We start from the raw sequence: 13,384 nt of genomic DNA, 5'->3' as shown, positions 1-13,384 counted from the left end.
CTACTTTAAGTGTCTCATTTCCTAATCTAATTCCCGCAGCATCACTCGACTTAATTCGACTACATTCCATTATCCTCGTTTTGCTTTTGTTGATGTTCATCTTATATCCTCCTTTCAAGACACTGTCCATTCCGTTCAACTGCTCTTCCAAGTCCTTTGCTGTCTCTGACAGACTTAAAATGTCATCGGCGAACCTCAACATTTTTATTTCTTCTCCATGGACTTTAATACCTACTCCGAATTTTTCTTTCATTTCCTTTACTGCTTGCTCAATATACAGATTAAATAACATCGGGGACAGGCTACAACCCTGTCTCACTCCCTTCCCAACCACTGCTTCCCTTTCATGCCCCTCGACTCTTATAACTGCCATCTGGTTTCTGTACAAATTGCAAATAGCCTTTCGCTCCCTGTATTTTACCCCTGCCACCTTTAGAATTTGAAAGAGAGTATTCCAGTCAGCATTGTCAAAAGCTTTCTCTAAGTCTACAAATGCTAGAAATGTAGGTTTGCCTTTCCTTAATCTATTTTCTAAGATAATTCATAGGGTCAGTATTGCCTCACGCGTTCCAACATTTCTGCAGAATCCAAACTGATCTTCGCCGAGGTCGGCTTCTACCAGTTTTTCCATTCGTCTGTAAATAATTCGCGTTAGTATTTTGCGCGTTAGTATTTTATTAAACTGATTGTTCGCTAATTTTCACATCTGTCAGCACCTGATTTCTTTGGGATTGGAATTATTATATTCTTCTTGAAGTCTGAGGGTATTTCGCCTGTCCCATACATCTTGCTCACCATATGGTAGAGTTTTGTCAGGACTGGCTCTCCCAAGGCCGTCAGTAGTTCCAACGGAATGTTGTCTACTCCCGGGGCCTTGTTTCGACTCAGGTCTTTCAGTGCTGTGTCAAACTCTTCAGGCAGTATCGTATCTCCCATTTCATCTTCATCTACATCCTCTTCCGTAGTTGGTGAGTAGAACTAGATTACTTTTGTTGATATATCTGTATGTATGCATTTTTTTATTTGTATGAATGTAATTTTTAAATGTAGTATAACATGCCTACTGAAATACATGTAATGTAAAATATGTACAATCCCCAATTACTTTCAAGAGGGGACCTGATGCCCCTTATCTTGCCAGGTTAAATAAACCAATAACTAAATAAAAATAAATATACCTCTTTGGGTGTATGTGGGATGCACTGTGGAGCTGTACTGTGGCACTTCCACATGCACAAATGACCTTCCAGCAGTTGTCAAGTGTGCTGGTGATAGAATGGAACACCCTACAACAAGAACTCCTTACCAACCTCGTGACCAGCATGGGAGCATGTTGCAGAGAACAATGTGCCATCTATTGTGCTCACATAAGCTATTAAGAACCATGTCTCACATTTTACAATGTCCAGGGGGACATAATAAATAACAGAGACTTCAGCGTAATTATTGACTTTGAAGAAAAGTGTTATTTCTGTTCATCTCATTGCATGTTTTTTTCATTTACCTTCTGCACTATACCATAGCAGTTCTTTGTATGTATGGTCTAAGTTTAATTGAGCTATGTTACTTGGCAGTGTCACACCATGCAAAAATTACTTTTGGACATGAGTGTACAAGTAATGTTTCAGGCTATCAAACCCAACTAGGGCCCTTGATAGATACCTTCATGAATGGATGACAGCAGTTTTAAAGTCACCCATTTAGAAGGGTTACAAATAGACTCATCAAAAATTTAAGGCTTGCCTTATAATGAAAATTACCAATAAATAGCTAATAGCAACACACATACATTAAAAAAACTGCATTTGTCATGAAATCATTGATAAAGAGATCAAAACTGAAAACTCTTATCTAATAAATGGAAATGAGCGTATGGCATTGTTGACCGGGAGGCCCCACCCAGGGAAGTTCGACTGCCAAGTGCAAGCCTTATTGCAGTCAACGCCACATTGGGTGACTTGCATGCCGGTAATGAGGATGAATGATGATGAGTTGCTGTGATGCCTGCTGAATGAAATACAAGACAGACCAAGGAATGCAAGAGAAACTGCAGTGAACAGATGAAGAAATAGGAGGAAATGAAGAAGAGAATTAAGTAAGTTCAAACTTGTTGCCCCCACTCCTAATTTCCAAAATCAGTTTAGGTTTCAGATATTTTACATTAAATTAACTCATTGCAATGCTGCATTAACTTACCCGGGGAGACACGGTCCACATTCATTTGGAGATTTTGAACAGTATTTCCACTCATGTGGCATCCTAAAATAGGTGGAACAGTTTGTGCAGGGGGCACATAGGCCAGTTTGATAGCAGAATTTCTTTTCTCCACATTCATGATCCTCTTCACACTGAAAAACAATGAACATATTAGAATTGATTAATTTACAATTTTACATTATCAAAAGATAAACTTCTATGACAAACATGATGATGATATGGTATCAAACACTTCACACGCCATTTTATGACTTAGAAAGTAAACAAAAGATTTACGATCTTCTATCTGTTAAGATGTACAATATGTTCTTTTCACAAATGTTGCAATACATCGTGTTAAATGCAAATATAGCAGATCACATAATAACTGCAGCATTCAGATTGAAGACAATATGTTTTTTAACAAAATATTTGCTGGCAAATGAAATTGGTCACCATTTCAAATGTGAAACACATATCGGTATACCAGAAGCCCACGGTGAGAAAGAACCTTCAGGGTTGTGAAATGAGTTAAGAAGTACAACAGCAGAGAGAGTCACACTTTTTTTCCGTGGGACTTCAGCCATTCACTTACATAATAAAATGGAACACCTGCAGCTGTCATTCTTATGTTATTTTATCATATTGCAAACCATTTCAGTGACTCGAAACACCATCTTCAGGACTTATTGACACTGAGAAGGTGAACTCCAATAGTATGCATGATTCCATAAGTGGCCAACATCTATGAACTGGCTTCCGTGGTTGATGGATGCAAAGACAACATTGCTTTTACAGTATTCTATGTAAGCCAGTTCATAGATGTTGGCTACTGATGGGATCTTACATACAATTGGAGTTCACCCCCTAAGTGTCATTGAAGCCTGACAATGGTGTACTGAGTCACCGAAACTGGCTGCAACATAACATCAAAATGACATTTTATTATGTAAGACTCACACTTAGTTCATTTACTCAGGCTAATATATCAACAAAAATAATAATTTTTTGAGAATATAATGTACTGGATAAATACAAATGGTCAGGCTGACCTGTTAAAATTCCTGGAATCTCTAAATAAATTCTCCAAATTAAATTTCACATGGTTCTATTCCAAATTTCATGCCACTTCTCTCGCTGTTGATCTCATCCTCACCAAAGGTCAGCTACATACTTCTGTTCACATTAAACCTACTAACAAACAACAGTACTTTCATATTTGCAGTTGCCATCCTTTCCCTGTCAAACATTCTGTCCCACACAGTCTCTGCATCTGAGGCAAACATATTTGTTCAGATGCAGATTCTTTAAAGCAACACACCACCGTTCTCACCTCAGCTTCGCTGGATGTAGTTATCCCACTAGCCTAGTTCAAAACCCAATTTCCCAGGCCATCACATCCAATTCTGGTACTGCTGGTCCCTCCAAAAACCAACTTAGGAGTACACCACTTGTCGCTCGGTATTATCCAGGTCTTGATAGCTGATTAGCTATTTCGACAAAGTTATGACTTCCTCAAAACATGCCCTGAAATGAGATCCATTCTGTGAGATTTTTGCCACCCACACCTAGAATAGCTTTTTGTCACTCTCCCATCTCCGCAGTATCTTTGTCAGACTCTATGCTCCTTCTGCACCCATCTTACTACCCTATGGTTCCTACTCCTGTGACTTGTCCTATGCACCCTCCTAGCACCACCTATATCAGCCTTGTAACTGGAAAAATAAATATTATCAAAGAAAGAGTCACCTGTGAAATGACACATGTCATATACCAGCTGTTACGTAAACACTGTTCGGTCTTTTCCATCAGCATGACTACCCCCAAGTTAGGATGAATAGGCGCAGGTAGAGGGTGTATTCTGGCAACAGAATATCTTGTTGCAGAGCATGTTCTACAACATGACAGTCATGACCTTGGTGCCTGTTTTATCACATGTGTCATCTGGTTTCTTCCCCCAGATGCCAATTTTTGAGAACTCCACAGGTGGAAACTGGTGCTACATGTCCTTGGTTTTTGCCACCCACCTGGCCTTAATTTATGTTATTTTCTTTGGTCTAAGCATTTCTTCAGAGAACTATTCCTTTCTTCACTGTCTTTTAATTTTCTAAATCTTTCATTTTCTGACCTGCCTTTTTTCACTGTCACCCTCTTACCTTTATCACATACAATGCTCTTATTAACTCCTGCACTAATCTCTTTCTGGCATAATACCCTATCTTCCACCTTTAAGCACACAGGTTTGCAAATCTCTTCCAGTGCAGTCCCCAACAATGTCTTTTCTTCTAATCCCATCTGCTAAGTCTCCCCTGACCCAGGTTTCTGGGAGACTTTTCCAAACTCTACCCCTTTCCTTAAACCTCATCAGTCCTTTTATCCCCCACCCTTCCTTCCCCTTCAACCCTTCTGCCAGGAGGAGGAGCCACTGGCTCTGTAAGCTTGCAAATTGTAATATCTTTTATAAGCATGTTCCCCTGCCACCACTTGGTGAATAGATTTTTTACATTACATTAGTTCATTCACTATACTTTCCTCTTGGTGGATCATACAGTGGGTTCATAATGCTTCTTGAGTGGGAGCTTTGACTTTATCATAATCCAGTACAGTCCCTCGCATTTTCCCTTCTATTTATCGCAAGCAATTGCACTTTCAGCAATGAAAATATTGATGACACCAAAAACCTTTTGGGGGTAGTCATTTCCATGACAGGTCCATTAAGCAGAAAATTCTTGCACACTGCTCTTATCAGCAAAACAAATATATACCATCAAATGGATATTTTTTAAATTTATATAAATATCCAGTATGTATTATAGGTAGTTTATAAACTCAGAATGACTTGTAATTTTTAATTATATGAATATTTTCAACTCCCCCCCTCCCCTTTTCCCTCTGTTACAAGTCTGCTTCTTGAAGAATGCCAGTTTTGTTGCATACCAATTAAGTATAAACAAACCACAGGCAATAATAAATCATGACTCTTACTGAAATAAACAAAAACCAAGACTTCTTGCGGTGGATATATCGTGGCAGTAAAAACTACTCTGGAAATTTCCTGAATAACTCAAATGTAAGTACTCACAATAGGCACAACATGCGGTCAAACAGAGAACAATGACAGTACCTCAGTAGGAAACAAGGCCTGTCCATCTATCTATCTATATCCGGATCCCACTCCAGCTATTGCCGGGTCTGCATGCTGCCGAGTCCTCTCCATTTGGCTTGATCCTCCCACCACTTTTCTTCCTCCACTTGCTGTCATGTCACACCTCTCCTTTCCACAGATATTTTCACTCCCATTTTCCACCGTGTTCTTGGGCACCCTCTAGGTCTTTTCCCATCCATCTTTAGTTGTTCCATAATTTTGGGGAGTCTCTGCCCATGCATCCTCTTAACATGCCCATATCATGCCTGTCCATATGGAAGCCAAATGTCTATGGTGTGGAATAAAACAGAACAAATCAGTCTCCACAGGATATTCAATTACCATAAGGTGATTTTCCACAAAAGAGCAGGTGGTATACATCGGCAAGCTGAGCCAAGTACAACCAAGATGCTGCTGCTGCTGTTTACCCTCATGATCTGGCATCGGTTGGTTTATACTCCACTGGATCTCGCTGAACATATGGATGATTATATCAACTGATCCATTGATACGTTCAGCAGAACTACAAGACCCCTCCTCTGCTGGAAGGCATGTATCACATTTTGACAACCTATTAAAAAATCTGATTGATGTTTAAGTGAGTCAAACGGTAGGGGCCACTGCTAGCCAATCTTATTTTTTCTAGAAAAGCACATGGTTGCTGTATTGCCTCTTCTGTAGGTAAATGCAGAACACTGTCAAGCACATGCATGCTGCCCCTCACCACTGCAGTCAAAATTATTTTATTCAAGCTATTATACTTTTATAGTTTGCCGATAAACACCAAGCTTTCTTCTTATTTACAATGTTTACACTACAGAACTACCAGCTCCAGTACAACTTATTCATTGTGTAGGCACCATGACACTATTAATAATGTATGTAAAGCAATCATCAAGCTGAAGATTGTTTTGAACACCATAGTACTTTACTGGGCATAACAATGTTGGACATGGAATGTGCTTGTCTTCCTCCGACCTCTGAAGTGACCTGCTGAACCAGCTATTGGGGAACCTTCAAATTAACGTGGATTCTGAACCATGGTGCAACTAAGCGTTTTTCACATCAACAAACATTGCCAGAGGTGAAAGAAGTGGTGAATGGCAGATAAAACTTCCAAAATTAAGTGGGGATAAAACCTGAGACCTTTGGATTTGTAGTCGGACACTTTACCACAGAGCCAACAAATCATGTTCAATCAGCTACTATGAGAAAATAAGATGCTAACTGCTACTGACTCATGTTGTCAAATTCACTGCTATGACACATTACTCAAAAAGCTGTTCAAATCAATTTCATTAAGAATTAAATTCTATAGCCTTCAAATTTATTCTGCTTGGGTATTTGTTGTCACCACCTTTTTTTTTTTTTTTTTTTTTCATTTACTACTACTATTAACAGCAAGATGTATACTAGTACCCAGCAGGGTTAATATGTTTTATGTAAACAATCTCAAAAAATAAATAGCTAATTGAGCATTTAAGTTACAGTAAAACCCCCTTTTATAATTTTCAGTGGACTGACCCAAAAGAGTGTAAAATGCAGGGAAGTGTTAAACACAGGAAGGCAAAGGAAACAACAGCAAAAATTAATAAATTACACTTACTGTCATTCTCTTTATATTGTTCAAAATATGAAATTAAAACAATTTAAATTTTGGCTATTTAAAAAAATCTGAGGTAATTAATTGTTTTTGTTTCTTTCTAATAGCAGTTAGCACTACTTGTCTCTCCACAGTATCCAATGCATCAAACACAATCATCACCTCATGCACTACCAGTGCAATGCCTTGAAATGTTCCAATCAGGGCCAATGTGTAAAGAAAACACAGAAGCAAAAGTCTTACTTGATACCACATTAAAAAGCTGTGCATACCCTAATGTGAGACTTATCATTGATAATCAATAAAAATTATGGTAAATAATTGTAACACAATACTGATTAAAACACCAAAGTTGGCAGTCTTTGTAAATGGAGAAGAACAGGCACAAAACCTACAACTTGATGGCTACAAGGTGGTCACTCGGTTCAGGGACGTTCTAGGTGACAAAGAGGGTGGAAATTGCTGCCATGTTATGGAGAATCTTGAAGAGGAATGTTTACATCTGACATCAGGCCATACCAATCTAAACTGAGAACCTAGAATTAACAGGTTTCACGTGGAAGTCACAATAATTCCTGAAAGCCCATTATAGAGACAGCCATCTTCAAAAGCAGTTTTTATTAGTATAAATGACTGTAAAATTAAATTAAAGCTGTTTTAATACAATGCAATGAGCAGAAAGAAGGTTGCTACAACAGTCACTATCATCAGATCGTGATTATCATTGAAGCAGTAACTCAGCATACTTTCCCACCCTTTCCAACACTGTGAATATGTAACACAGGCAACCGTGATTCAACATGCTGACAATGAAAATCTTGAGTACCACACTAACATTCAGTTACAGGATCAATAACTTTGCATATATTTTGCACTTTTCGCTTCGTTCCAAGACTGACGTTGAGCATGAATACGATGCACTTTTTGCAGAAATTTGAATGAAATCAACGTTAAAGGTCGTGACAATGTCAACGAAAACTTAAAATGCAGGAATGTTGTAGCATGGAATTGTTAAATGACAGGAAATCATAGTATTGAGAGAATATGACTTCTGTTAGGACAGACAAAAATTAACATAAAAAACAGGAAAATGTAAAGTGTGGGAACATAAAAATGTGATTTTACTGTCCCTAGTAGCATGTAGAACCACTTTTGACTTAAGGGACACAAAGAATAGTGGTACTTATCCACAACCGTTCAACAATAATATACAATTCAAGGAGGAAGTCAGACCAGTATCAAATATAACACCAGCATCCCAAATATGCATTTGAAGATTAACTGGATGTGACATCACAGCCAGAAAGCATGCTCATCCATGTACAGTAGTGGTACTTTCTGTAAAATTATAACAGATAAAATTGCCAATTAAAGATGACACAACAGCACTTCACTCCTTTAGTGGAAGGCAACGGGACAAGCTTTCGCAAAGGCAGCACTGATGCATGACAGAGGATGAAATAAGAGGGGTAGATAAAGCATTAACTAACAATTAAAAAAATAAAATAAAGTTACATAATTCACTTTTGTTTGTTTGTAAGCACACGTCTGCAGTCCTGGACATACTGAAATCCCCACACCACAGTTTCTCAGCAAGCTGCTTGGGGAGCCAAAGCAAAATGGCATAGCCCATTGGTAGAATGGAGATGGGCTGCAACATTTAGCATTGGCTCCCCAAGCAGAATGCTAAGACACTGTAATGTGGGGATTTCCATTTGTACCAGGACTGCAGACATTGTATGTGGTAACAAACAAGATATTCCAGAATGAAATTTTCACTCCGCAGTGGAGTGTGCTTAATATGAAACTTTGTGGCAAATTAAAACTATGTGCCAGGACAAGACTTGAACTTGGGACCTTTCCCTTTCATGGGAAAGTGCTGTACCAACTGATCACCCCAAGTGCAAGTCATGACCCATTCTCAAAGCTTTACTTCTGCCAGTACTTCACCTCCTACCTTTTGAACTTCACAGAAGCTCTCCTGCGAAATTTGCAGGACTATCATTCCAGGAAGAAAGGATGTTGTGGAGAAGTGGCTTAGCCACAGCCTTGGGGTTGTTTCCAGAACAAAATTTTCACTCTGCAGTGGAGTCTACACTGATATGAAACTTCCTGGCAGATTAAAACTGTGTGATGGACCAATACTCAAACTTGGGACCTTTGCCTTTTGTGGGCAAGTGCTCTACCAACTGAGTTACCCAAGCATGACTCCCAGGCCAATTTCCAACAGTAACTCATCGCCTACCTTCCAAGTGTCAAAGGTCTTGAGTCGGAATCTTTCTGGAATGCAGTTTTAATGTGCCAGGTAGTTTCATATCAATTCATGCTCCACTGAAGAGGAAAAATTTCGTTCTGGAAACATTCTCTAGGCTGTGGTCAAGCCATGTCTCCACAATATCCTTTCTTCCAGGAGCGCTGTCCTGAGAGTTTTGCAGGACAGCTGTAAAGCGGAAGATTTGACATGAGATACTGATGGAAGTAAGCTGTGAGGATGGATCCTGACTTGTGCATGTATAGCTCAGTGGAAAGAGCAGAGGCAGAAGTTCCGAGTTCAGCTCTCGGTCCAGTGCTCTGTTTTATTCTGCCAGGAAATTTCAAACAAAAGATTAATTAAATAACTTTATTTTTGCAAAGTGATAATTAAAACTTAATGACAACTTCTCACATACATTTATTTTAAACAAGGGCCTTTCACATTTCTCTAAAACATGCTCCAGTTTCTTGAAGATGTCACACTGTCTCAGTCTCTCATAGTGTCAATACAAATTCTGCAATGTTGTTAGAGAGTATCCATTATTTGTACCACTGATTATAAGATTAGACAGTGAGTGTTTGCTTGATTGAAAATTAACAAACTAATCTTCTACTTTTAAAAAAAAGTAATCTGGTTAACTAGTTGTGATCCTAACAGAAAAATATAAAACTGGACCCAATCAGATGCTGCGAGGCAAAGTTTGACAAGGTATTCAAACTACAATGCACACACACACAAACACTACACATATTTTGCTGATTTTCACTTGTAAATAACACTTCTGCACTTTGCAAAACACAATGTTATTGTTGCTGGTATGTTTCCAGTCCCTGTTGACGCTCACTTGTTCTGATGACAGATTGGTGCCAAATTGCTTCAGCTATGCTGTCCTCCCTCAGCTGTATTCAGCTGACGTAGATTCCATTTCTTGACAGTTTATTATCAATTGAACATTGACATGAAATTGTAAAGTTTCATTCACCTATCTTAGCAACCTCCTTAAAGTAATCTCATGTGACACAACTTTTACACTTTGGGAACATAACAGAAAAATGTAATTTCTCTAATGATTTTTCTTTGGAATGTGGCAAGTAAATTTTCTTGAATGTGTGCTGTGGTTGTCCCATGGGTGGGCCTCAGACTACTAACACAAAAATTCTGTGTTTTATCTGCAGTTGGCCTTAGAAAGTTCTCATTTGTATGAGAACTTTAGTTAAAGTTATTGGCCTTAGAAAATTCTCATTTGTGTGAGAACTTTCTAAGGCCAACCACAGATAAAACACAGAATTTTTGTGTTAGTAGTCCGAGGCCTAGCCATGGGACAACCACAGCACACATTCAAGAAAATTTACTTGCCACATCCCAAAGAAAAATCATTAGAGAAATTACATTTTTCTGTTATGTTCCCAAAGTGTAAAAGTTGTGTCACATGAGATTACTTTAAGGAGGTTGCTAAGATAGGTGAATGAAACTTTACAATTTCATGTCAATGTTCAATTGATAATAAACTGTCAAGAAATGGAATCTACGTTAGCTGGATACAGCTGAGGGAGGACAGCATAGCTGAAGCAATTTGGCACCAATCTGTCATCAGAACAAGTGAGCGTCAACAGGGACTGGAAACATACCAGCAACAATAACATTGTGTTTTGCAAAGTGCAAAAGTGTTATTTACAAGTGAAAATCAGCAAAATATGTGTAGTGTGTGTGTGTGTGTGTGTGTGTGTGTGTGTGCGTGCATAATACCACCATATGAGAATGCAGATGAGAAAGGATTTTTAAAAGCTAACTGCAAATAATCACAAAATATAGTTCTGAAATATTTAGACATAACAAAATTAAATTAATTTAACTTAAACTAAAATTAGTTAAAGTTATTTGCCAATTCAATAACCAAATTCACAGTAACATCAATATCCAGTAATTTACAAAAGGGTCCTTTTGTTTAGATCATCAGTCTTCTGACTGGTTTGATGCAGCCTGCCATAATTCCTCTCCTGTGCCAACCTCTTCATCTCAGAGTAGCACATGCAACCTTCATCCTCAATTATTTACTGTATGTATTCAAGTCTCTGTCTTCCTCTACAGTTTTTGCCCCCTACAGCTCCCTCTAGTACCATGGTAGTCATTCCCTCATGTCTTAACAGATGTCCTATCATCACTGTTTTCCATACATTCCTTTCCTCTCCAGTGCTGTACAGAACCTCCTCATTCCTTGCCTTATCAGTCCATCTAATTTTCAACATTTGTCTGTAGCACCATATCTCAAATGCTTCAATTCTCTTCTGTTCCAGTTTTCCCACAGTCTATGTTTCACTACCATACAATGCTGTACTCCAGACATACATTCTCAGAAATGTTTGATACTAGTAGACTTCTCTTTGCCAGGAATGCCCTTTCACCGTTGCTAGTCTGCTTTTGATGTCCTCCTCACTCCATCTGTCATCGGTTATTTTACTGCCTCAGTAGCAGAATTCCGTAACTTCATCTACTTCGTAACCATCAATACTGATGCTAAGTTTCTTCCTGTTCTCATTTCTGCTACTTCTCATTACTTTCTTTGATATACTCTCAGTCCATATTCTGCACTCATAAGATTGTTCATTCCATTCAGCAGATCATATAACTCATCTTCACTTTCACTCAAGATAGCAGTGTCATCATTGAATCGTATCACTGATATCCTTTCACCTTGAGTTTTACTCTTATTATTCCCTCTTGGCTCTTGTACATTTTGTATATTACCCGTCTCTCCCTATAGCTTACCCTATTTTTCTCAGAATTTCGAACATCTTGCACCATTTTAAATTATCAAATGCTTTTTCCAGGTCAAAAAATCCTATGAATGTGTCCTGATTTCTCTTTAGTCTTGCTTTCATTATCAACCGACATCAGAATTGCCTCTCTGGTGCTTTTACCTTTTCTAAAGCCAAATTGATCATCATCTAGCACATTCTCAATTTTCTTTTCCAGTCTTTTGTATATTATTCTTGTCAGCAACTTGGATGTATGAGCTGGTAAGCTGATTATGCAATTATTATCACACTTGTTGGCTCTTGCAGTCTTTGGAATTGTGTAGATAGTATTTTTCTGAAAGTCAGATGGTATGTCACCAGACTCATATTCTATACATCAATGCGAATACTCGTTTAGTTGCCACTTCCCCCAATGATTTTATAAATTCTGATGGGCTGTTCTTATCTATCCCCTCTGCCTTAAGTCCTCTAAAGCTCTCTTAAATTCTGATTCTAATACTGGATCCCCTATCTCTTTTATATCAACTCCTGTTTCTTGTTCTATTACATCAGACAAATCTTCTCCCTCACAGAGACTTTCCATGTATTCTTTCCATCTATCCATTCCCCTCTGCATTAACAGAGGAATTCCCGTTGCACTCTTAATGTTACCACCCTTGCTTTTAATGTCACCGACAAATGTTTTGACTTTCCTGTATGCTGAGTCTGTCCTTCCAACAATCATTTCTTTTCCGATTTCTTTACATTTTTCATACAGCCATTTTGTCTTAGTTTCCCTGTACTTCCTGTTTATTTCATTCCTCAGCAACTTGAATTTCTTTATTCCTGAGTTTCCCTGAACACTTTTTGTATTTTCTCCTTTCATCGATCAACTAAAGTATTTCCTTTTTTACCCATGGTTTCTCTGCAGTTACCTTCTTTATACTTATGTTTTTCTTTCCAACTTCTGTGATGGCCCTTTTTAGAGATGTCCATTCCTCTTCAACTTTACTGCCTACTGAGCTATTCCTTATTGCTGTATCTATAACCTTAGAGAACTTCAACCGTATCTCGTCATTCTTTAGTACTCCCAGTTCTTTGCGTATTGATTCTTCCTGACTAATGTTTTAAACTTCAGCCTACTCTTCATCATTACTCTATTGCGATCTGAGTTTATATCTGCTCCTGGGTACGTCTTACAATCCAGTATCTGATTTTGGAATCTCTGTCTGACCACGATGTAATGTAACTGAAATCTTCCCGTGTCATCCAGTCTTTTCCAATCATACGTCCTCCTCTTATGATTCTTGAACTAAGTATTTGGTATCACCAGCTGAAGTTTGTTACAGAACTCAATTAGTCTTTCTCCTCTCCCATTCCTTGGCCCAAGCCCATATTCTCCCGTAATCTTTTCTTCTACTCCATCCCCTACAACTGCATTCCAGTCCCCC

At 38.4% G+C, this 13,384-nt stretch overlaps 1 protein-coding gene across 4 annotated transcripts in view; it reads right to left on the bottom strand.

Annotated features, from left to right (window-relative positions):
• The window catches only part of LOC126188981 (uncharacterized), a 104,530-nt gene that overhangs the window by 70,250 nt on the left and 20,896 nt on the right, over nucleotides 1–13,384 (bottom strand). For all 4 annotated transcript variants that reach the window (XM_049930772.1, XM_049930770.1, XM_049930773.1 and 1 more), the window contains exon 4: nucleotides 2,197–2,348. In XM_049930772.1, coding sequence (XP_049786729.1) covers nucleotides 2,197–2,348 — 152 coding nt within the window. The remainder of the gene's footprint in view (nucleotides 1–2,196; nucleotides 2,349–13,384) is intronic.

This window comes from Schistocerca cancellata, chromosome 5 (genome assembly GCF_023864275.1).
Source record: "Schistocerca cancellata isolate TAMUIC-IGC-003103 chromosome 5, iqSchCanc2.1, whole genome shotgun sequence".
Taxonomy (NCBI): domain Eukaryota; kingdom Metazoa; phylum Arthropoda; class Insecta; order Orthoptera; family Acrididae; genus Schistocerca; species Schistocerca cancellata.
This window is presented reverse-complemented; position numbering and strand designations above follow the sequence as displayed.